This window comes from Pseudorasbora parva, chromosome 12, assembly GCF_024679245.1.
Source record: "Pseudorasbora parva isolate DD20220531a chromosome 12, ASM2467924v1, whole genome shotgun sequence".
In the NCBI taxonomy this organism is placed as follows: domain Eukaryota; kingdom Metazoa; phylum Chordata; class Actinopteri; order Cypriniformes; family Gobionidae; genus Pseudorasbora; species Pseudorasbora parva.
In genome coordinates this window covers 43,714,753-43,741,521 of record NC_090183.1, presented here as the reverse complement: position 1 = coordinate 43,741,521, position 26,769 = coordinate 43,714,753, and the positions used below count along the sequence as shown (strand labels likewise).

At 38.4% G+C, this 26,769-nt stretch overlaps 1 protein-coding gene across 1 annotated transcript in view; it reads left to right on the top strand.

Annotated features, from left to right (window-relative positions):
- Positions 1 to 26,769, top strand: part of mmp24 (matrix metallopeptidase 24) — a 55,935-nt gene that overhangs the window by 15,079 nt on the left and 14,087 nt on the right. Inside the window, exons 2-7 of the mRNA XM_067460433.1 lie at positions 8,508 to 8,656; positions 10,849 to 10,965; positions 18,084 to 18,388; positions 21,307 to 21,468; positions 22,650 to 22,867; positions 24,710 to 24,848. Coding sequence (XP_067316534.1) covers positions 8,508 to 8,656; positions 10,849 to 10,965; positions 18,084 to 18,388; positions 21,307 to 21,468; positions 22,650 to 22,867; positions 24,710 to 24,848 — 1,090 coding nt within the window. The remainder of the gene's footprint in view (positions 1 to 8,507; positions 8,657 to 10,848; positions 10,966 to 18,083; positions 18,389 to 21,306; positions 21,469 to 22,649; positions 22,868 to 24,709; positions 24,849 to 26,769) is intronic.

The window sequence follows — 26,769 nt, the reverse complement described above, 5'->3', positions numbered from 1 at the left end:
ATTTATTTACAAAAACAAAACATAAAACTCAAAACAACAACCCACAAGGGGGAAAAACACATAATAGAATAATATAAATACAAACTTAAACAAACCAACAGAATCACGGGGAGGACGGAAGACGCAGACATTACACAAGGATCCAACCCAGACTGACAAACACAAGGAGATTATAAAGGGAACAAACAAGGCAGATAATGAGGGAGAACAGGTGGGGCAAATAAACCAATAATCAGATAACAAGAAGGGCGGGGTTGACAGTAGCACATGCAAGACATGACAGAACCCACATGTGCACACAAGACAGGACAGGCATGTGACAATGGCATGATCCAAAACTTCCCTCATGAGCACCATAGCTCAATGTTTCTTCTCACTCCTCTTCTATTGGTCAGGTGTGAGGAACAGATCCTTTATTGATTATACTGATGATGTGACACGCGGTTTCTCTCTGAAACACAAGATATGAAAAGTCATGAAGCAATGCCATCCGATCAATGCCCACAATCCCTCAAACTAAACGCACACACCGTCCTCTCAACTCCTTTTGTAACTCCCTACTTATTAGCACACATTTATGAGAAAGGAGAGTCCATTTGACCTGAACATCTTATGTTTCAAAGATGCCAATTACATGGGCTGTGATCACAGCTGGTAGGAATGTAAAAGTAATACTGCAGTAAGTGCATGATAGATACTGTATCTGCTCTGTAATATCCTTTATATAGTGTTGTTCATTGCATCTAGGTGTTTTTATCAGTGTACCTCATCATTTCAGTCAGATCGGAGCAGTTTATCCGACACATTTCAGCATGGATTGTTTTGTGATTCGTGATGGGTAGCAATGGCAGAAAGTAGTCATAGAGTGAAATTAACACTGTGTGTGTGTGTGTGTGTGTGTGTGTGTGTGTGTGTGTGTGTGTGTGTGTGTGTGTGTGTGTGTGTGTGTGTGTGTGTGTGTGTGTGTGTGTGTGTGTGTGTGTGTGTGTGTGTGTGTGTGTGTGTGTGTAAAATGCCCAAAAATGCTACTAAAAAGTTCCTTTACGGGGAAAAAAAAGATTAACACTCCTTTAAATTCTAGGAGATGGATTGAAGGTTGATTCTTCGAGAGTCAGATTGTTTATTTGAGGTAAAACACATGAAACTTTACACAGATTACATTACAGCAAATATCATGATGAGGTAACCAGGCGTTATTTGAGCTCTGCACAGTCTCGCAGGCAAACATTGTGCTGTTTCAGCAGAACAATCGAATGTAATTTGAGTCAGACGCAGACTTCTTAATCTTAACCTACTGTTTGTGTGTGACATAAGAAGAGAACAGAAGCAGACAACACTATTTCGATGGTCCACTTTAGATGTTCTACTAATTATAAGTAACTTTGCAAATACATGTCAACTAACTCTCATTAGAGTATTAGTAGACTGTCTGCTTAAAGGCACAATATGTAATTGCCGTTAGTGTCCACTTACTCAAAACAAAGGCGTAGCTTGATGACGTCTTGATTTCGTGGGCTCAAGGCTTTACCTTCACCTCAAACGAATCTGACGGGACTCGGGACAGAAATCATATTTATGGTTGAGCTAATGTATTAAAGCGGTTCTATTATGCCCCTTTTCACAAGATGTAAAATAAGTCTCTGATGTCCCCAGAGTGTGTATGTGAAGTTTTTGCTTAAAATACCCCACAGATAAATTTTATAGCATGTTAAAATTGTCACTTTTTGAGGGTGAGCAAAAACATGTAATTCATGTGTGTGTCCCTTTAAATGCAAATGAGCTGCTGCACCCCGTCCCCTTTCTAGAAGAGGGCGGAGCTTCAAGAGCTTGTGTTAACAGCTCCGATTACCTCACACAGACACACACTGAATATGTCCGAGACTGTTCTGCCTTTTATGTTCATCTCAAGAAGAGACTCAATAAGAAGAGACAACATGTAGAATGAGACAGGACGTTTCTGATTGGTTAGTTGATGAATTTATGGGTGATGTGGAGTTACTATCTTCAAATCATCGATTAGCATATTCTGGCATGATAATCTATAAATCGCTCGTGTGGGAAGTGTTGTAACAGCCAGAGAATATCTGCTGCGTGAAGAGAGAACAGGTTTAGTTTAATTACGGTTATAACTTATGTTGTCATCTTGCTTTTATGACATGCTATTGGATTTGTGTAACGTACTATAGTGTAATAAATGTGAAAAGATGCAACAGCTTGAGCGACTCCCAAATGTGCCCGACTACAACATCTCCTCCTCTTCTCTAAAGCAGCCCAACATGGCCTCACATTCTTTGTTGCATGTTCCCGGGGGCGGGGTTTATGTAAATATTTTGGATTTGTGATGTCACCAACCTGGGAAGAAGCCAGCCATTTGTTGTAATGATACTCTCTGCGTTGGCTTTGGCGGCTACTAGACACTTGTTCACACTGCAGTGAGCGAGATCATATTAGGCATGGTAAAACATGGTACTCTGTGCGGTAAATCAAGAACACCAGATTTAAACAATAAGACTAACTGTGTTGAGCTGGAGAACAATGATTCTCTGGATTTAAAGATTCTTGGAAGCATTTGGGATAATGTAAATACAGAAGTCAACAAAATATTTAACATTGTTCTAGTGGTTTCTGGATATTTGAATCAAAAAATCTTACATATTGTGCATTTAAAATCGGCTAACTCTTTATTTTGATGCTCCCCAACTGCTCTACTGACTATAAGTAACTTTATAACTACATGCCAACTTATTCTTCTAACCCAAACCCTAATAACCTAAGAGTCTACTAATACTAATAATGAGAGTAAGTTGAAATGCAGCTGCAAAGATGCTCATAGTTAGTAGAATGTCTCCAGAATGTCTTGCCCCATTGACTTCCATTGTAAGTGCATTACAGTACATGCACTTTTTACAAACTGAGGGATGCGTTGGTGTTATTTTCTGTGGTAATCGACTGCATGTCACAGATGCTGTACATAGAGCTTAACTTGTTTTGAACCCAGAACTTTGCTCGAGGCATCATTTTCCATCAAATCGTAAACAAAGATGAATATGCTGTTTTCTACTAGAAATGAATCCGATCTGTTTAGGCTGCCTTTGTTTGGAGAGCACATGGAAGACAGTAGTGCGCGCTGCTCATCAAGGTAGAATATCATCATTCAGTGCCACCTGGCAGAGATGACGGAAGGATTTCGAGTTTCAGGGCAGCTGTTCAAACTCAAAGAAAAACATCCAGTGCTGTGTTTGGAACAGAGCACAGGCTTACTATAGGTACTAAGTACTGTATAATCTGTTTTAAAATAGTATCTGAAAAAGAATGCAATTTGCAACCATTTTAAGCAGGAGTATGCTACATTGTTGTCACAAGATCTCGTCACATGGCATTTGTAATTTAGCCAGTAGCATTGAGTTCTCATCTTGGAAAATATCAGGAAATATCCTGTTAAAACTTCATTAACAGGAGAGTACATAAAAAGAAACATCCATCACACTGGACATGGAACTTGCAATGCGAGTGCATTGCATTTTGGGATGCAGGATGCTACACAGTGTACTTTGCTGGTGTACCGTACATATCGACAAATGTGATTAGTCATCTGAGTATTGCATGCTTATCTGCTTACCGAGCACATTATAAATACTATACACTTTAAAAAAATCAGGTCTCCAATAGAAAATGTTCTAGTGACTGATCACATCTAAATTCTTCAGTTGGCCAAATTGTATTTCTTTTAATTGATGCAATTTATAGAAATTCAATTTGGCCAACTGAAAAATTTAGATGTGATCAGTCACTAGAGAATTTTCAGTTGGGGCCTGATTTTTTTTTTTTTTTACAGTGTAGACTGTAGTTACTATACTGGAAGAGTAGTGATCCTGTATCGCTCTTCCCTCCTCATAATCTCACTAACACTCCAGTGGGTGGAGCCAAAGTTGCAATGAAGAAGTAGGCGTTGATCTTCTTCTGCTTTCACAGATCTATGATGCATAAATAGGCACATTCCACAACGAGTCGTTCTTATACAATAAAGCTGGTTTTGGACTTACAAGTAGTTTAAGTTCTAAAACTTGCAGGATATTCTTTTAGTATGATGACCTCTCATTAATATGTCTAAAGCTCAAGGACAATTTAATTTCTCAGTCCATGATCCCTTTAAGTATTTTAAATTCAAGGGACGAACATAAGCAGTAATGGTATTCATCTGACAAAATTTGTTTGGCAACAGTTTTATTATGCAAAAAAAAAAAAGAAGCAAAAAACAAAACAAAAAGCCCACAGGAAAAAGCATACATTGACTACAACATTATAAGTTAATCATATTTTGTTGATTCTTGCATGTGTTCATAATGTTTTTGAATGACAGCCTTGACAAAAATTGCACAATTTGGCTAGCCTGATGTGGTCATACTCAATTCTAGTCAGAATATGAGTCTGATGCTCCATTGGGCTGTGATTATGGGGCGTGTTTCAACCCAACCAGGAAAGAGCTCAATTGGATAGACCTACAACCAATCAGAGCAACGATGCGACGCATAATGTTAGTTGTCAATTGTCAACAGAGCTCAACTGCACTGTGTTGCCAAGTCTGCGTTTTTTTCCGCGGGTTGTTTTCTATGTCCGCGGGTTGAAGCGACTATCATGTGATATATAAACCCATGAGTGTGAATTTTAGCAGGCAACCTTGCCAAAATAACACACATTTTACCCCCCAAATGCCTTTTTTTTTTTTTCGGAGAACCCAGACCAAACTGCCCGACCTAAAAAATGTGTGGGCGGGGCTAAGTTCGGCTGGCATCCAGGCTACAATTTGATATGTTTCAATTTGAAATTTGTTCACCCTCATGTTGTTCGACTTTCTTCTATGGAGCATAAAAAGGAGAAATGGAGAATGTCTTGGCCACTCAAAAATGGCATATTAAAAGTCATGTGGACCACTTTAATGGCTCTTTTTGTGTTATTTTGGAGATTGACAACTTGTATCCCCAATACCTTTTGTTATATGATGAGGAGTGGCAAGTACATCCTACAGAGTTTCTCCTTTTATGTTCCACAGAAGAAAACAAAAGCCATACAGGTTTGGAACGACACGAGGGTGATATAAATGATCATGAATCTCTTTACTGGATTATCCATCTGTGACGTCAATGCAGTTCACAAGAACAATTCACCGTTTATATTTCCCGAGAAATGTGGATTTCCGACTTTGAACTGAATTCCACAGAAAGGTCCGGAACGGAAATAGTCCCGCAGCTTAAATAAGGCTTATTATTCACGGAGCTGAGTCTTTTGTGTCCTTCAGATCTCACAGCCTTCATTGATTTATCAAAGTGGATGAGACATGTATTGTTGGGTCTAGCGCTGGTTTCAGACTTCACTGTATGCCATGCTATAATGACGGCACCAGTAAGAGCATTGGTGAATTATTTAATGGGTACGATTTCCCAGGGGGCCGTGCAGAGCCTCTGTTACCATGGAGGCTGAGCCAGCCATGTCGTCGCTGATACAATGTGAAGTTTGCATTTCGCCATTTGGATACGTAAAATAGTGTTATCGTTACATGATTGTGTGTTACTTGATATGTAGAGATGCTTTATCATTGCATATGAAAAATAAAGAGTATTATACATCATTGGTGCACTTTGATGCAAACACTAGCCACAATGCAATATAGTTTTTCCTAGGGATTTATTGTTTGTTCCTTGGGAGTTGCTTTTGATGGCTGATTTGCATTGGTTTTATAGTATATATATATTGCAATCTTGCCCTTTAGTCAGTATCATTGAGATACTATTATTCTTACTTGCTCAAGTCGTAAGAGTCGACCTTCAAATCCCTCTGAGGTTCTGTTCTCTAGACATGACTCATAATCTCTCCCTTAAATGAAAGTCTTTGCTTGTTTTCTATTGTAACTCTATATTAAAATGACATTTTAGACAAAAATCCTAGGTTGTGCAGTAATTGATGTAATTTATTCTATTTGCAAACACACGTGTGGTATCAAGAGAGCACTCTTTTTAATTGTAATGAACTCTCAGGTATAGAAACAGTGCAGTGTGTACCGGCCCACGGATCGATTTCCGTCTTAAGCATCGACTCTCTGGTTGTGACGGGTCCTGCTTCATGCTGAGAAGGAAAGGACCAGAAACTCCAGCATTAAAATATTCATGCTGAAAATGGACTCTAAGCCATGAGCTCAATTAAAGAGCCCCTCTCCATGTGTGCAGTGCTTTAAAATGAGGGCTTTGCTTACTAGTTCTCCACTCTGCCCGTCCGCAGGGAGAGATGAAAGCCGAGAGAGGAGGGAATGAGAGGATGCTCTATATAAGTTCAGTTTTATTTTTATGCTTTTAAATGCGTTGAGATCAAGGAGCATGTGAAATGAACCGAACTTTGAGAACAAATGGAGTTCATATGAGGTGGCTGACCTAAACCGCGTCGGTTTATTGATACACTTTGTGCTTTGTCCCTTTGTTCACACAGATTTAAAGCTGAAATGCTTAATTTTTGGTGCACTTGTATCAAAAAATATATTTGCATTAATGATTATTGTAAAAAACAGCACAATGTAAAACATGTTAGTGCTCTTATTTTATGTCTTATGTCTTATTTTAGTCTGTATTTTTTTTAGTCTGTACAGTTTTCATTAAACTATCCCAAAAACTGCAAGTTTTTTTCTCCACAGTCAAATTGTCATGTTTTCCAGTTCTGATATTGGTTAATTGATATCAGAATGGTTTTATAAAACTTATATCACCAAATTATATATATTTTTTAATGTTCTAGGTGTAACGAACGTCCACTCTAGACGAGTTTGCAGGACCCAAATGGAGTTTATTGAGAATCCCAACATGAACAGATACAAAATAAACACAAGACTTGACAAAGCATGACTTGACTTGATATAATACAAAACTCAGCGGATTACACAAACAATACTAAACAAGAGACCAAAGTAACATGACGGCTTTATAGAAACACCTGAACAAAACGTGACATGTAAGACAAGGAACCAATAAGAACACATGACCACAACAACCAATCATGACTTAAGTCTAGCGTCAGTTCTGGCTGGTCATGTTAGTCAAGCCCTGACCCGTTGAGGCACCTTGCCAGCCACGTGATGTAAAAGAAAATGTGATTCACCAGACCAGAACACCTTCTTCCATTGCTCTGTGGTCCAGTTCTGATGCTCACGTGTCACTGTTGGTGCTTTTGGCGGGGTCAGGGGTCAGCATGGGCACCCTGACTGCTCTTTGGCTATGCCGCCCCATGCGCAACAAACTGAGCTGCTCTGTGTATTCTGACACCTTTCTATCAGAACCAGCATTAACTTCTGGAGCAGTTTGAGCTCCAGTAGCTCGTCTGTTTGATCGGACCACACGGGCCAGCTTTCGCTCCCCATGTGCATCAATGAGTCTTGGCCGCCCATGACCCTGTGGCCGGTTCTCCACTGTTTCTTCCTTGGAGCACTTTTGATAGATACTGACCACTGCAGACCGGGAACAGCCCACAAGAGCTGCAGTTTTGGAGATGCTCTGACCCAGTCGTCTAGCCATCACAATTTGGCCCTCGTCAAACTCGCTCAAATCCTTACGCTTGCCCATTTTTCCTACTTCTAACACATCAACTTTGAGGACAAAATGTACACTTGCTGCCTAATATATCCCACCCACTAACAGGAGCCGTGATGAAGAGATCATCAGTGTTATTCACTTCACCTGTCATAATGTTATTCCTGGTCGGTGTTTCACAATCTAATATTTGATTTAAATATTTATTTCTAATAAATTAATATCTTTTATTTCAAGTTATGAAAATGTGTTTATAATGGTATTATTTTTCCGTTAACGATGGCCACGTCTACATTAATTTGAAAACAGCATTTTCATTTCAAAACGCTCTCCGTCCACACTAGCGTTTTAAAGTGTTTTCCTAAAACTTCTCATCCACACTTCTGCGTATGCGTAAAACCCTCATAAAAGCTCACTGAGATGATACAGACGGAAAAACATAATAATGATATCACGCTATTCTTCGGGCAGGATCCTTTTATTAAGAAAAATACCTCACCATTGACGGATGGAAATGTTGATTACTCCGCAGGACAGCAAATGCGAGTACGTTTTAAGTCATCTTTGCAGGACTGTGATATTAAGAGTGTGCAAAGTAACATTATATAGCAACAGTGTGAATGTGAATAGCACATAACAGGCACAATAGGGGTATAAACATGAATATCTATGGGTTTAATATGTGCCGTCACATGATAAACTTACATCATCGGTTTCAAATACCTCCAGTTTTCACCATCTCCATGGGAAAATGCCGTTCTTAAACTTATCCACTTTGGATAGCATTTTCAAAATGCTTACTTTTCGTGGCTAAAAACACTGTCTCAGTGAGGACAGAAGGCCAACACCGAGAGAAAAGATCTTTAAAACTTATTAGTGTAGATAAAGCCTACAATAACCCTGCCTTTAGTTCTCAATGTAATGTGTCTCTCTTTGCAGACGTGGCTGAAGAACTATGGCTACCTGCTCCCTCATGACATCCGGACTTCGGACCTGCGATCGGAGAAAGCCATGCAGTCGGCGGTCGCTGCCATGCAGCGGTTTTACGGTATTCCAGTGACGGGAGTGCTGGACCAAACCACTATCGAGTTAGTAACAAACCTTCTTTACTGCACAAATAACCTTATAGTGCACAGGCAGTAGCATAAGTAAAACAATACGCTCCTTACTGTTTTTGAGCAAATTGTAATGGCAAAAAATACTTCCCTACTTAGTATTTTTGTCTTGTTTCCAGTCAAAATATCTATTTTTTTAAACAAAATAAAATAACATAAGATATTACGCAAATTAAAGAGCACGGATGCAGCCGGATCATTTCCATAATGACCAACACAATCTACCAGACGCAGTGTTGGGAGTAACTAGCTACTAAGTAATTAGGTACTGTAATTGAAATACTTTTCCCTTTAAAAAGTAAAGTAAGGGATTACTCTTATTTTTTGTGTAATTTAATTATAGTTACTTCACATGTTATTGAACTGAATACAGTTTATAGTCTGTAGAATAATTATACATAATACAATAGTGCAATTAATATCAAAACTTTAAAATGCATTTTTTTATCTATCCTTCTCATGTGTAAAACTTTTGTCAGTTAATAAGATTAATTGATGTAGTTTTATATTTTGTATTTGAATGAATTAAAATATAGCTGTTTCATATCTATCCTGGAATCACTTAACTAGTTGATGTTGATATAGGATTTAGAAAGTAATTAGTTATAAGTAATTAAATACTTTTTGGAGAGAGTAATTTGTACAGTAATCTAATTACACTATTGAAGATGTAATTAGTAACTAGTAATTAATAACTTTCTTAGAGTAAGTTACCCAACACTATAGCCTGGATGCCAGCCGAACTTAGCCCCGCCCACAACATTTTTAGGTCGGGCGGTTTGGTCTGGCCTCGTTCCATAGAGGAGTAATTATCCCCGAACAGAAACTGTTTGGACCAATGAGATCATCAGGGCGGGCTTTAGACGATGACGGACAGATGATCAACAGTAACGTAATCATCACGTCATCAAAGGGGCTTGGATTATATTTGATCGAATCCTAAATGGAGAGCTTGTTTGTATCTGCATCACCTTCACTATTTCTCTCAGAAATGATGATCATGTTGGGTAAGTGCTCTGTGTATCATTAAATTATTTTATTTTTTTACAACACCGGCAAAGATTGTTTATTCTGGCGCACGTGCAGACAGGGTTACCAAGTTTTTACAACAAAACCCGCCAACTACTAACCCTAATAATGGCGCAAACACCAGTAAATTGACGAGTGCAATCCTTAGTAAATCACCTTGCATGATTGATTTAAATAAACTCTCATAAATACTGTCTGAAAAGGAAATTCCTACAAATGCATATGCAATAAGATAAGCCACACAAATAACCCTGCGCTATTTTCTTACTGCACAAATCTGAAAAGCAGTTTTTTACCACCAAAAGAGGGTTTGCATTGACGCAAGCTGTTAGGAAATCCCTGTGTTGTTTTCTGAAGAAAAAAAGAGTTTTTGCTTTAGAAGCACATTATCTGCCAATGGAAACAAGACAAAAATACTAAGTAAGAAAATTATTTTTTGTAGCGTAGTTTTACTTAAAAAGTTAAATAAATAAAAATAAATAGTAGTTTTGATAAATATATTCAAAATGATATCTACTCACATGAGAGGTAGATTAAAGTCAAGAACCCCTCATAAGAGATGCCATGTTGAGATCACATGACCAGCCTTCTGTTAGGCTTAGTTCCAGAGCTGATGGAGGAAACAGAGAGACTGATTGTTATTCAGGAAGACAAATAAAAGCCAGTGAAACATAAACATGGAATTTCTTAGTGCTTATAGTCAGCATGAAGGAAGCTGCTATAGTCATTTTTTCCCTGTTGTGACATATCCGAGTGGAAAGGCTTCTGGAACAAGAACAAATGTAGGGCGGGGCTTGATTTTGTCCATGAGGAATTGATTGGACGGTTGTGGTTTGCGATTGGTTGATCTCATGTGAGTGACCGGTTGCCCCGCCCTCATCTTCGGAGAAGAGAAGTCGTTGAAAGGGGGAGGGGGAGTTATTCCGAACATGTGCATGGATAAATAATTTATAATAACAAGAAACAAGAAATTTTGCTCTGTTTCTTTCCTTAATGCATTAGTTTGCATGTTGATTTTAGCCCTGCAGTTTCTATAAAACATCTGATGTACGGCAGTATAAAGATAAAACATGCACTTACTGTTAGTTTTCTATGATAGCTGTCCTTTGGTGTGATCATTATCCACGTGTTTTAAGGTGGATGAGAAAGCCACGGTGTGGTGTTCCAGATCACCCTCACATCAGCCGACGGAGGAGAAATAAACGCTATGCCCTCACTGGTCAGAAATGGAGGGACAAAAAGATCACATACAGGTAAAGCGTGCAGCATATTCAGAGATAGTTTCAATGCAAAGCTGTCATGATGGATGGATGGTTAGGATGGTTGACTGATTCACTGAATATTGCACCTGAGGAACCTCTAGAGGAAACTACACAAACTGTTTACTCTTTATTGTATGGCATTAGGGAAGCATTCCAGAAACTCCATATGCCTGTAACTAACTGCACCGCACATGATTTGATTCTCTTTAATGGCGGCCCATTAGGCATCTTGCTGGAGCCAGCCTGTGGAGTATATCTGTACCCTCATCTTCAATTATTTTAGTGCATATTGCACACGTGCGAGTATATTTTGGAACACATGCCACTTACACAATGTCCCAGACAGACGTTGTTGAAATGCTTCCCTTCAACCATAAAAATGCTACAAGGTTTTCTTTTTTTTGCCTGATGGGAGAGAGAGAGAGAAAGAAACAAAGAAAGCAAGTGATGTAGCAGGTCAGGATGGAAGAGGAATAGTTGATGAAATGCTGGTACTTTGAGTGGTTTTCTTTGCTATCATCCCCCCAAAACCCACTCAACCTATTCATTCATTTATGTTTTAAGTCATCTTCTGCCTGTTCATGTCTCTGAAGCCCTGCAGCTACCTTAATATATAACATAAATGGTATATATATATACACACTGTAAAAAATGTTGGATGTTTTTTGTTGGTTTAACTTAAAAAAGTAAGTAACCTGGTTGCCGTAAAATTTTGAGTTTATTAAAATTAAAAATTTGAGTTAATACAATGAAGGAAATTTGTTTAATAAATAGAAACTCTAAATATTTTTGTATCTGAACCACATAAAAAATATGATAAATCATGAAAATAGCACAATTTGGCATGTTTCACTGCATCATCAGAAATAAAACACACACAATTACCAATATGCTTACAAAATCTTTTAATAATATTTTAATAAAGGTTGTCGAATCTCAAAAAATGTTTATTGTATTAACTCAAAATTTTAAGGCAACCAGGTAACTTTTTTTCTAAATAATTTTTTACAGTGATTTATTTTACAGTGATAATTATATATATATATATATATATATATATATATATATATATATATATATATATATATATATATATATATATATATATATATATATATATATATATATATATAAAATAAGGGGTGTTTATTAAATAGTTGTAGGAAAAATACTTGTTAAAATGAACCCTGCCCCAGAGCTACATAGTTCATTTACATTTCATACAGTTGATCAACGACAAACATGAAGCCAGGCAACAACTATAGAATACAGTTAGAGTGATCCTAAAATTCAAGATATCAGGGCAAAAATGCCCTTGTATGACTTTTTGTCTCATATTTATATCATGATATAGTTAAGCAATATCACACAAGTAACGAGGGCAATATCATGCAACAGATTAATGAATTGCCACATTGTGTCATCAATTGGATTCATTAATTTTAAAAAGTTTAAATCACTTGACAGTCCTAAATATAATATTGTGTGTGTGTGTGTGTGTGTGTGTGTGTGTGTGTGTGTGTGTGTGTGTGTACTACCAGTCAAAAGTTTGGACACACTTTCCCATCAAAGAGAATAGGAAAGTGTGTCCAAACTGGTTGTATGTAGTTCTGAATTTATATATAATTTTTATTTATTTAAATACACAAAAAATGATCAATCTATGTTGCCTTCCAAAATCCAGATTTTAGTAGACAGAAAGCCAATATTTTTGCAGGTTTTGACTTGAAGCTTTGTCTGATGGTGTCATGATGCTGACTCAGCGTACATGATCTGAACAAAAGCGATTCTGGGACATTTTGTGCTTATGGTGCATCCCTATTGGCATAAACATGAAGCCATTTGCAAACATTTGTTTGCTTTCGTCTGTTTTTAAGCTCTATTAATTTCATTTAGTCATCAAATGCAGGCTTGAGCTAAGTATGTAGTTACTGGTTAATCAAATGTGATATTCTCACTTGTGTGTGCCTGCAGTTGTGTGCCAGAGACAACCATCTGCTTGTGCCTTAAGTGTCTGGCCTGGTTTAACTTTTGCCCTATATTCAAGAAAAAAATGTATGCAGATAAATTCTTATGTAACAGTGCAGCGCTGTGCACTCAAATGGCATTCGCTTCAGTTTAGTGCAGAGCTAATTAACATAATTTATAATAATAATAATAAAGGAATAAAATAAACAAAAGTTGTACCACTGATAGTTGCTGTCATAGGAAAGTTGATATGGAAAAATAAATTTAATAAATAAATAAAAAGTATTATTTAGTGTGACGAAAAGACTGAGGCATTCGGATCCATCTGCAGTATTTTTATTAATACAGGTGAGACAGCAGAGGAGTGCAGACATACAGTGCAAACAGCATCAAATAAGGGAAATCCAAGAAACGTAGGTCAAACAGGCATAGGTCAGAGGCAGGCGGCTTAGGTGCAAAAACGATATCAGAGTCCAAGTCAAAAATAAAGAGCAACCACGAGAAATGAGCTAGAGACAGCGTGTAGGTAAATCAAGACTTCACAGATAAAGGTGAGCTGAGGGTCCACAGGTGATAATGATTCAATGATAATGAGGTTAATCAGGAGAATGCAGTCCTAGGCTACGTCTACATTAATCCGTCTAAAAACGCTCCGCGTCCACACTATCATTTTCAATCGTTTTCCAAAAAATGTTCATCTGCACTGAAACCATAGACAGTAAAAGAAATGGACCGAGCGTTCCCATTGACGTCAACGGCGAAAGAATGAAGTCAACCTAGGGGCACTCACTTCCTGATGGCTGAGCGAACCGCGCCGGCTCAGACTGAGCTTGAGGACGTAGATGTGACGTGAGCCTCCTGTCTGACAGCTGTGAGTCTTCTAGTAGATGTGGAAAGCGAAAGCTGAATCACGTTGTTTAAATATTTTCTCCCGTTGCTTATGGCTCTCTCTGGGCTTTTCCCCATTCTTCCCCCTTGACTTTATCAGACTAGTCTCCAGGACATGTCTCCACGTCCCCCCGACTGTCTCATAGACAGTAAAAGATTGCCTGAGAGCGTCTCCTCAGGTCTATACGGTAATTTCTCAACTGTGCGACAGGGTCGCGTTGGTTATGACGCAATCGTTAGCCTATTTTTACAAAAACAGCTTCTGCGGGGCGATAGTGTAAGATACAAGGTAATGGAGCCTTTTATACATTGTCGTGTTTCTTTAGAAATAAACAATGGACAAATGGAGTCTTTAAACGTCTCAGATGTAAAGTTATTCACTGTCAAAGTGACTCAAAAATGAATGGGAGTCAATGGGATGCTAACAGCAGGTGATGGCTTGGTTAGCAATGGCTGCCCCTAGGGGTGGAACGCTTTCCGAGCACTAGATTACCCCCTTGACTGAAACGTCTGAAAACGCTTACATCCTCGTACTGCGCATGAGCAAATCCAAGACGCTTTGACTTGCGTCATTTCCGCTACTCGTTTATTTACTCTTTGAAATTTTGCGGCAATGTCAAAAAAAGGCACTGAGTTTTTAAATGGGTTGACAGCGAGGTGGAGTTGTATGGAGCCAGAATGGTGACTTTAAAATTTGGCATCACAAATTAAAATTGTCATTGAAAACAAAAGCAGAACTGAAAAAGGAAACATTGGCATTGAAACATTTGCATTGAAAACAGTTGTATTGGCATTGAAACAAGTATTGGCACTGAAAAAATAAAATTATTAAAATATTACAATCGTATTCTTTTATTGTAGTGGGATTTATTTGTATTTTTCAATGACAATCTTCAGATTTTTTCTTCATGTCACTCTTTTTCAGTGACAGATTTTTTTTACAATGTCAGTTTTTTTTCAATGTCACTGATTTTCAGGTTCAACTTTCTGTCACTGTTTTGGCGTGGAGAGGGGCGGGGTCTGAGGGGAGGGGTAAGTAGAGCGTAGTTTGCATATCATTGCATATAGGTATACTGAAGCAGTAGGCCGAGCGTCACTTTACTGGAACCCGTCACCAGCTCTGAAGCCGCATGACAGATGTCCAGTTTACCGGGAACTTCCAAGCCGCAAGTCTGTTTTTTTTTATCTGCCATTTACATGTTTATTCACGTGCAACCTGGCCGGTTTGCTTAACTTTTAACGGCCGTTATGCTGTTTTTTTTTCCCCCGACGTCAACTGAAACATGTAAATTACTAACGCCGTGTTGGCTAACTTAACTGTGGTTAATGCAGGGTCAAATATAAACACCGGTCACCATATGCACAGAATAAAGCTAAAAGTCCGGTTTGGCAAAAAATAATTAACGTTAGGTGTCTGTCGAGTACATCACAACAGTGGCTAATAGTAACATAGCCTGTGACGTTAACACTGACATGATAATCAGCAGGGCGCCGGCTGTGTAACACTACTGACATCCCCAACCACACACACACACACACACACACACACACACACACACAGGAGAGCCGCTAGTTCGGCTTAAACGCAGCGTTACACAGTTACTCCTAGGGCCGCGAATGTGCTTCTATCTGTATTTAATGATGCTCATGTGACGGCACTGCATTCTGCTGTGCTGGTGTGATAACAGTTACTGCTGAACGTTTTGCGTTAGCACGTTTATGAGGTCTTGTGCAGCAGCACAACTAAATTAAATACAGATAAAAGCACACTCGCGGCCCTAGGAGTAACGTCTGTCTCCGGTGTGTGTGTGTGTGTGTGTGTGGTTGGGGATGTCAGTAGTGTAACTTACACAGTCGCATTAACCACAGTTAAGTTAGCCAACACGGCTAAAGTTAGTAGGCTAATTTACATGTTCCAGTCGACGTCGGAAAAAACAAAACAGCATAACGGCCGTTAAAAGTTAACCAAGCCGACCAGGTTGCACGAGAAAACATATAAATGGCAGATAAAAAATATTAAAAAATGACTTAAACTTGCGGCTTGGAAGTTCCCGGTAAACTGGACATTAGTCATGCGGCTTCAGAGCTGGTTACGGGTTCAGTATACCTATATGCAAATGATATGCAAACTACGCTCTACTTACCCCTCCCCTCAGACCCCGCCCCTCTCCACGCCAAAACAGTGACAGAAAGTTGAAACTGAAAATCAGTGACATTGAAAAAAAACTGACATTGTAAAAAAAACTGTTACTGAAAAAGAGTGACATGAAGAAAAAATCTGAAGATTGTCATTGAAAAATACAAATAAATCCCACTACAATAAAAGAATACGATTGTAATATTTTAATAATTTTATTTTTTCAGAGCCAATACTTATTTCAATGCCAATACAACTGTTTTCAATGCAAATGTTTCAATGCCAATGTTTCCTTTTTCAGTTCTGCTTTTGTTTTCAATGACAATTTTAATTTGTGATGCCAAATTTTAAAGTCACCATTCTGGCTCCATAGAGTTGTTGCTGCGAGTAACACATGAATATAAAGTGCTAAAAGCAAGTGAAAATGTAGACTGGGAGATGTGCCAAAATAAATACGGCATGAATTGGTCATATGACTGCATCACATGGCTAAAAATCATACTTAAAATCCGTCATCGTATTAAAAAGCCTCCGTTTTCACAGTCCACACTAGGGACTTTAAGCAACAGCTTAAATGTAACGGTTACGGCGGCCGGAAGTATGATGTCACACGCCGTAGCCGAGAGAGTAAAAAATTCACTAAGCAACCACGGTAAACAGTACGGCGCTACGCGGATTTCATTCATTAATTGAACTACAAAAATGTCATTCAAAAAAGCAAGAGAAGGGTTGCTTTTGGCATTAAATAGTAATCTATTGTCTAAAGTCTAAAAACCTAGATTTACCTTGTAAGCAATACTTGCCGTTTAACCTTGATTACATGGAAGAAGACGAATGCCTAAATGAATTTCGTGTCAAAAAATGTGACCTACCAATTTTATTGTCATTACCTACCATTACTACGCGAAGACGGCGTTTTCAAATTTATCCGCTTTGGAGAGCGTTTTCAAAACGATACGTTTTCATTGACATAAAACGCTGTCTCGGTATGGACGGAAGGCCAAAACGGAGAGAAAAATATACGTTTTCAAATGGCGCAGGGGAGAGGTATCTGGTGAAACCAGGAGGAGGCGCAGTTGAGCGTTCTGTGACATTTAGATTATCTATTTTTTTTTACAAATTTTTCTTTTTTTTCTCGTTTTGTTATGTGCTTTTTTCAGTTGTATTAGTTTTTGTTAAATTATTTATCGGAGTGTCTATTTACAATAAGTGCAAATGGCATTGTTGGCAAGTGCTATTCGCACTAACTCTGCCTAACAATGCCTGGTTTGGGAAAACAAGATTTTAAAAAAGACGCACGATACTCAACGTCTTCAGTGGTGCAGTCAGTCAGTAAAGCGTAAGGCGATCGACCCAGGGTTCAAAATCGAATCCGCCTTTCACTCTTCTCCCTTTTCCCATCACTAATCACATCGGAAATGCATTTAATTTAAATAAAAATTAAGAAAATGTTCTAAAATGGGAATAAAGTGCCTAACGAAATATTTAATAATAATAATTTATTAGGTAGGGGAAAAATGGGCAGGGGTCAGTGTAAGGAGGGCTTTTATTGTCTCATTAAGGCGGCATCCATTTAATAATTTTAATAAATGTAATAATTTACACTTATTATTATTATTGTTATTATTGCATCCTGTTAATGTACAACAACACTGATGTGCACATAGTATGTATCTGCCAAAATAAAGTATAAATTCCATATAATTACTATTTACACATAATGCAAAGAACTGCTACATGGTTTAAGTAGAATATATCACTATTTTCAGTTAGTAAATATCATCTACAGCTAAGAAAATATGTTATTTTCCCTTAGTGTAAATAGAATCTATTGCTATTTGCACTTAGTGCAAGTTAGAGCAACTTAGTTATTTCTAGTTAGCTTTGATTTTAGAAATGTAGCTTATTTCATTTAATTGCTAAAGCAACATTTCAGTATTTTTTTATGCATTTTATGCATGTGTCAGATGCAGTATAATTACATTCATTGCACTGTATTTTAAAAAGCACCTTATTAGTGCATCGCTCCATTAAATATTTAATTTGCATTAATTAGTTAATATTAAGCATGGATAATCTTTTTTTCCTGTATCCTTCTTCTTCTTCCTGTTTCCAGCATTCATAATTTCACCCCCAAGGTGGGCGAGAAAGATACCCAGAGGGCCATTCGCCAGGCCTTCGATGTCTGGCAGACAGTGACCCCGCTGACCTTTCAGGAAGTGGCCTATTCTGAGATCAAGAATGAGGGTAAAGAGGCAGACATCATGATCTTCTTTGCCTCTGGTTTCCATGGGGACAGTTCTCCTTTTGATGGAGAGGGAGGTTTTTTAGCTCATGCATATTTCCCCGGTCCCGGAATTGGCGGAGACACACACTTTGACTCCGATGAGCCCTGGACATTAGGAAACGCCAACCATGACGGTAAGTGTGGTGCTATGAATATAAACTGTGATTAGTTGTTTCATTGCATTTACTTTTTAATCGTATATTGCGCCAGTCTCTTGTTAGAGTTTTACAAAGTTAGAGATTACAGCTTGTAAAGTTTTAAATATGGATATTTTTCTTACACAAACGCATATGGACTTCAAAACAGAAACAGCCATTCACTGCCATTATAAAGCTTGGATTAGCCACAACATTTTTTAATGTGACTCTGATTGTATTCATCTGAAAGAAGAATATATATTCACCTCATATACACCTAGGATGATGTGACGGTGAGTAAATCATGGGCTAATTTCCATTTTTAGGTGAACTATCACTTTAATGAACTAGGTATATTAGGCTGCTGTCACTTTAAGACCTGACTCACAGATCCAATATAATGATATACATATGTTTTCTTTCTCAACTCTTTACGTTCACTTAAGACATACACTGGGTTTACGAGGATACTTGCAGAGACTGGTATTTTGTGTGTATGTGTCCATTCAAGCGCACAGAGATGCAAAAGAGGAATAAATTCGCTGTTTGTGTGATATCTGAAACGCACCTCTGTGTGCAGTTAACAGCGTGCCAGTACCGAATCGATGGTGAAATTTAGCAATTAATCTACAAAACACATGCGTGCCGAACCGTGGGGTGAGGGCCGACTACAAACCGTTGAACTGTTACACCGTGCAGTGATAACAGCTGAAGCAGCGACAGTGAAACCTGAGCGCTGAACACTAAGGGGTGGCATATATTTTCGGCTCTTATTTTTGGCAAATTTTTCTCTTTCAGACAAAAACTGAAAATAAAATTTTATTTTATATTGTGTTTTGTACATTTTTGTGGCTCTATTTAACTCTCTCACCGCCAATAACACAATTTTCCGGCTATCTGTGGCTTTCTATGGGGAGCTTCCGAAAGAGTGCTCCAAATCAAAACACATGAAAAGAAGATGCATAAACAAGTGATAGGATATGTAGTCAAATGCATATGTAAAATAACACAATCATCCACATTAAACAGCATATAAATCAAAACTGCCTAATGTCAATGAATGAAACGTCGACCCTGGATGAGCGATAGGACTGTGAAGCTTTGGGGGTGTTGATGGACTCCATCTGTGTTTTGATCATCGCTCTGAATCCCATCCAGATGAACACGATTTTCTCAGCTTTTTGCTTATTGTTGCTTAGTTATGAAACTTACCTACATTCAAGTGTTGATCAAAAGAAAAAAGGGTCTGTTCTTTCTTTGGATATATTGCATGTTCAAATATTCTGGGGGCCATGACATTTTTAATGATGAATTTATGTGTATGCAAATTCATTTATTTTATTTATTTAGTAGGAATACTTTAGATTAACCAGGATAGGATGGATTTTCTAGAATTTGCTGCAGCTGCAGGTAAATAATGGATCAGTCAGATGTGTAGAGGTGAATCTTCTCGAGTGGTAAAGTGGAGCAGTGAGCTGAGGAGCATCGGTAGATACCACAGGGGAAACATAAAGAAAACACAGAGCGTTGCGTTCTCTCTTCTGTGCCTGCGTGCTGCATATTTGCTGTGTTATCTTTGCCTGGGTGCTGCAATGTCAGCAGTTCAAGTACACGCTTTATAGACTGCAGAATCTGTACCTGGTTCACACACACACACACACACACACACACGCACATTGACTTCTTTACAGCTCTATTTCTCTATACACCATATCAACCCTGGTGGATACAGATCAAAAGTAATCAGTCCACAACAAACAGTAGATGTATTTATCTTCAGCGGCTGATGTATATTTTAGATTTCATTTATTCACAATAACACTTACTCCTTTACAGAACACAAAATCTATTTCTTTTCAAAGAGACAGGGAATAAAATAGACAGTTAAATTGGACAGGAAGAGAGCGTGAAAGGCTCTGGCCAAGAGAACCTCTAAGAAAGGGGAGGCAGTCTGTAAAAAAAACCATGTAGAAGACACTTTGTGAGCCATCTGATACTTGTAGCACCCATCGACGCCAACCAACAGATCAGGCTATTTCTGTGAGTTGAGTGATTTGGTGTCACATCCCTTCCAAAGATCTGAACATGTCAATCTTCACTGAGTCATGTTCTGCTGATGGCGAACACTTGCATCCCATGTTTAAGATGTTCTTTTAGGATTCTGGGTGCAAACTGCATTTTTTCGCATGACTACATAAGCCAGCTCTCAAGCCCTCTTTCTGTCAGGATTTACTCAAGAGACGCAGAGAGAGAAATTAGCGCTGAAAAGGCATGGACAGGGCTATTTTTGCGGCAGTTTCCCTTATTAAGAGCGAATTTAAATGAATTTAAATGAAATGCTCCCGATTCTCCCAATGGTTTACATTACAACATATATTTGAATATATTTTGGCCAGAAATATGTGTTATTTTTGCAATATGCATTCAATTAGCATTCACCCATCAGTTCCTGTCTAAACTAATAACTAAATGGATTGCACCTGGTTTTGAAAGACAGTGGAATTTTTTACACCTTTTACAGAAACTGACATTTATTAATATGCATATGCAATTTCCCAGGTGCATTATACTGTATCATACAGTGAAAGTGCATGAGGATGGATGCTGTTAAGCTCCAGAAAGGACAAAAAAAGCAGGTATCCCAAGTGTGCTGAACTATGGGCGAACTATTCCCTTAATGATAGAATGAACACATTTATTCTCTGCTGATTCAGCGTTTAATGAACTTTTATGCTAGCTCTTATTTGGACAGTTTTTAACAAAATGCACATTAAATATGCAGAGCTTAGGCTTTGCATTGGTAATTCTCCTGCTTCCATATTCTTGTTCATGCAGGTCATGCCATACTGCTATATTTTTTCATCTAACATCTTACGATTCAAAGATGCATTTGACCTTTAACCTTTACCTTTCAGGCAATGACCTTTTCCTGGTGGCCGTACACGAATTGGGACACGCATTAGGCCTGGAGCATTCCAATGACCCCAGTGCAATCATGGCCCCGTTCTATCAATACATGGACACGCACAACTTCAAACTGCCTCTAGATGACCTTCAGGGGATCCAGAAAATCTACGGTACAATTATGATCCTTCTAATGGGTCCTGCACACTGTGCGATTTTTAAAAATCCTTTGCGAGTGTTGCTTGTCAAACTGCACAAACATGATCCCCATGTCACACGGTAAGATCTCAGTTGTCATTAATGTCAGACTGTACGATAGTCAAGGCGCGCTAAAAACGGACACACACAAGAAAATTCGTCCGGAGTTTTATATCATCAGCGAATGACGCGTTCATGCATTACACGCAGCACTGAAATGGAGGCTACAAAGAAATCTCTAGCTCTCGTTTTGGTCAAAGTTTGTCTTGAAAAACCGAGATATTTGACTGTCGTCATAGAATAAAGTCACACTGCAGGATTGTGCGCCAAATCTTCTGACACTGCCAGTATTTCGTCTGAGGTCAAATTTGATCGCAGTGGTCATTAATCAGCTGCCGGTGAACATCAACAATCAAAGACGTCAGATTTTAGCCTAGGATCAGAGGAATCTTTTAGGATTTGCTAAATTTGTCTCAGATGGCCAAATCAGGGGCAAAACCGCACAGTGTGCAGCCGGCTTTAGCGCTCATTGTGAAGGAACGAAGCATGGATATAATTATACTTTAAAGGGGTGGTAAAACACAATTTCACTTTTCTAGTTTTAGCTAGTGTGTAATGTTGCTGTTTGAGCATACACAACATCTGCAAAGTTACGACGCTCAAAGTTTAAGCAAAGGGAGATATTTGCTTTTAAAGAAATCACTTTACAAGGACTACAGCAAACGGCCGGTTGGGAACTACAGCCTTTTCCTCCAGACTCGCTGACATCAACGGGTTCAATATTTACATAAACCCCTCCTCCGAGAATATTAAATAAGGGCGAGGACATTTTTTATTGCTGTGGAGAAGAGTAGGCTGGAGTGCACTAGGTGGTTAGCCAATCACAACACAGCTGGGCCAGCGAACCAATCAGAGCCCATTGCGTATTTTTGAGGGACCGGCTTCATAGAACCAGGAAACCATCAGACCGTTTTTACAAGGAGAGACAGAGCAGTGTAGAATAAAGGTAAAATGTATGAAAAATAACACATTTTTTTAAAACGAAGCATGACCACGTGACAATGCACCCCACACACACAATTAGGCCTTTGAAAGAATGTGTTTTACCACCCATTTAAATGCCATGGAAGGCTGACTAAACTTTGTTGTTCTGCAGGAATACCCACAGCCATGCTGGAGCCCACTCGACCTCTCCCTACTCTACCTGCCCGGCGCACACACTCCACCTCCGAGAGAAAACACGACCGGCAGTCTCGCCCCGCTCGCCCACCCTCCGGAGACCGGCCCTTCTCTCCCGGGCATGGAAAGCCCAACATCTGCGATGGAAACTTCAACACTGTGGCCTTCTTTCGGCGGGAGATGTTTGTTTTTAAGGTGAATTTCTCATTATTAATAAAGCATAACATGGGCGTCGGAACCATTGTGTGTGTGTGTGCGACAAGACCCACCCACTTTTTATGACCAATGATGTTGCACCCACTCACTTTTATCTTCTCTAATTCAGCACATCTGTTTCTCTACCCCTAACTTATAAATACTTATTATTAAACACGTTAGATGCTTTATTTCCAGGTTTCTAATATTATTTCTATTTTTATTGAAAATAAATGCCTTTCCGATCTGATATGTGATGGGAAAAGGGAGTAGAGCGAGTTCGGCAGAAAGTGGAAAAAGCGGACCCCTACACTATTGGCACAGGAAATAACTCAGTGATTTCCGTAATTTTGTCTGGCCTAATCAATCGTTTAGTAAACCGCAGTATATATTGGCATTTAATGTTAATGTAATCTAACTTTACTCCATTAAAAAAAAAAATCTGAGAGAGAGGACCCACCCACATTTTATTTGCTTTTCCGACGCCCATGAACCATTATAAAATGATCATAATACAGAGCGTTTTAGTCAAATTTGGTTGCATGTGATGTACTGAATCGTTTGTTATTGCTTGATTTGAAGAATTACAGTTCCTGATAATGCAATATGTTTTGTTGAAAGTAGGGATGCACAATATATCTGTATTATATCTGTAGATTTTGTTATATTAGTGATTTTTTTTATTCATTGCTTTCAGGCAATATTGAGTAAATCAACCAGTATACTGTATACTGAATTGTGCATGCCCATTTTTTTCTACTTAAATCATTTAATAACACCATTAAATGTAATTTTTAAGCACATTTCAAATATTTTTCATACTGTATGTTGTTATGCTTAAATAGTGCTACTATATTATATTAGTGCTGTCAATTGATAAAAAAAGAATTAATTGCACAAGTGTTCTGTAATTAATCATTTTCTATTTTTCTATATTGTAATTTCACAGTTACTTTCCAAATTAATGTTGAAACAAATTAAAACACTATATTTTAAATATTTTAAATCAAATATATCAAATAATGGCATGTTTTTATAATGAAGGCCAGTATCACTAATATTAATACTGCTACTGGTGTCTCTTTGAAATGTTTATCTTTTTAAACATTAATGAGTGACACTCAACTGTATACTGTATATAATTGAAAGCTATACATTTCTACATTTATTAGACTTTAAAAAAATAACAACTTTTAATTTAATCTCTGTCGTTTGTTGAACATTAATTACTGAATGACAGCGGCTGGTTTATTAGGCTGCTGTCACTTTAAGATCTGCCGCTGCCGAACATGACGCGGATCTGACGCTGTCACGCGCATCTCATTTCCTCACAACTCTCTGAAGTTCATTTAAGACGTTACTGAACTCGTTTAAGATGCTCTTATGAGAATATGAGACAAAACGGGCATTTTGGCAAAATTCTGTGTTATTGTTCTATACTGTCTTTCTGTGTGTGTGTGTGTGTGTGTGTGTGTGTGTGTGTGTGTGTGTGTGTGTGTGTGTGTGTGTGTGTGTGTGTGTGTCATAGTCAGGACAAGAGCGTTCTTATGTTTGTCGTGCTTAAATGGTTTAAAAGCATTTGCATCAATAAGAGCATGATCATATAATGTAACACTAGCCCCCCCAAAAAATTATTATGCTGCGTTAATTGCATTAAATATTTTTGTATGCGTTAACATGCTAATAGTGACAGCACTAATATAGAAATATATTATTTTTAAAAACATATTATAGTATTTTAATAAAGGCCCTTTATCAGTTATTTGGCATAGTGTAAGAATAGTGTCTTATTGGTATTGGACAAATATTTAATTAATCCAAATGATCTTTTATTCATCACAGGATCGCTGGTTCTGGCGTTTACGCAACAACAAAGTCCAGGAAGGCTATCCCATGTTGATAGACCAGTTCTGGAAGGGTCTACCTCCTCGCATTGACGCTGCTTATGAGAGATCAGATGGCAAATTTGTGTTTTTTAAAGGTAAGATTTATTAGTTGTTATAATTCGAAAGATATTCAAACAATCATTAACAAAACCAATAAGTAATTTTTGCTTGATATATGTGCAGCCGCAGGCTAGTTTTAAAAGCTCTGATTGTTACAAAATATCTTTTGTAATCACTGCAAATTATGATACCGAATACATCCTGAAGATCTAAAGTGCGTGAATATGGCCTAGATAATAAAGTGAAGCCATATCCATTAAACATCTGTTGCCCCTGGATCAGTTTAAGCTCAAGTCAACGTGTTTTGCTCAGGCTGAGTAATTCGTTTTTATGTACCTTTTTAATACAAGCATTGGTACACTGAGTTAAAGGATAGAAAAATGCTGTAAGATAGTGGGGTAATCTCAGGAAAGGTCTGTATTTATCCATAGTGTTTATCCTCCACTGGGCCTGACAGCCTTAGTGAATCCATTCAGTACTTTATTATTCTGTCTGTTCTCTCAAACGATCTCTCTCTATCTCGCCGTCCTCACCGCCTCTCTTTCTCATTAAATTAGCCCGGCGCAGTCTTGCTGTGCAAGGAGAGGCTGGGTGAGATATTTATAGCCTGAGTCCCCTGTTCTGTGATGTTTCATGAGAACAAGCTTGCAGGATGCCCTATGGTTATCTCAGAGAATGCACATCGGCATTAATGGATAAAGGGGCGATTAATTAAAGTGATTCCGGCATTTCAGCAACTTTACACACAATGCTGAAAAAATGGCACAGTTAAAATACATTTCTTCGGTGCATCTCCTTTTTGTGTAGATTAGACTGTGATATAAGCTGTGAGTTAATTCAGTGCACAAACATATTTAAAGGCACAGTATGTAATTTTCGCCGCTAGAAGTCGCTTATTGAAAACAAAGGCGTGGCTTGAGGACGCCGTGATTTCGCGGGATCATGGGAGTTGTTGTCTTCACCTCTACAGCCGGTGGGAAAGAATCCGACTGGACTCAGAAATCATATTCATAGATGAGCTGATGTATTAAAGATGTATTAATCTTTACACACGGCTTGAGAGCAGTGGAGCTTTTATTATGCTGCAGTCAATCACTTCCACTTCCAATTTGACGCCTGTTTTCAAAAGCTTGCATTTCCAGGCCCCCAAAACGCTGTTGTCGTGTGCATACGTTTTTCAGTTTTTAGTTGAAAACGGTCATAAGCCCCGTTTCCACCAAAATTACCCGGAACAATTTGTACCAGGAACTTTTTTACAGGAACCTTTCTCCCCCCAGACCTGCAGCTGTCTGCGTTTCGACCGCGATAAAGTTCCGAGAAGATTAGGCAAATTAGTCCGGTGATGTAGGACTGCGCGCGACTGCTCCTCCAAATCAGTGAAGGACATGTAATCATTTTTAAGTGTACCGATTGAAAGATTTAGTGAACTGTTTACATGAGACGTTATCTAAACCGATCTGATGTTTACATGTGATGACTTTCAATCGCAATCATTTTGTCACATGCAGTTTATCTGCCGCATCAAAAATGTCGCCGCTGTTTTCTCCAGCAGCTAAATGTGTTTACTGTAGCCATAGCAACTCTTAACGGCCACCAGGACTAATACAGTATTATTTATATCTATTTGTTGTAAAGTGTAATAATCATCCCAGAGAAAAAAATCTTCTGTCAGGCGCAGTTAAAGTAAAAACTGCCCGGGGCAATATACGCTGTGTCATTACTCCAACATTATCTTCATAACTCACGAAATAAAAAGTTTACCCCTCAGAAAAATTCACTTTCCTCTCTTGTCAACATGAGCGCGGCGCGCGCCGTCACGTCATGTAAGGACACACACTTAAAAGTAATCGGTCAGGTCGTTTACATGGTGAAAAAAAATGAATAACGAGTATGGAAGAGATTCAAGCTGTGCTGCTTTTGCTGGTTATGTATAGGTTTACTAAAGAGGTAATTAAC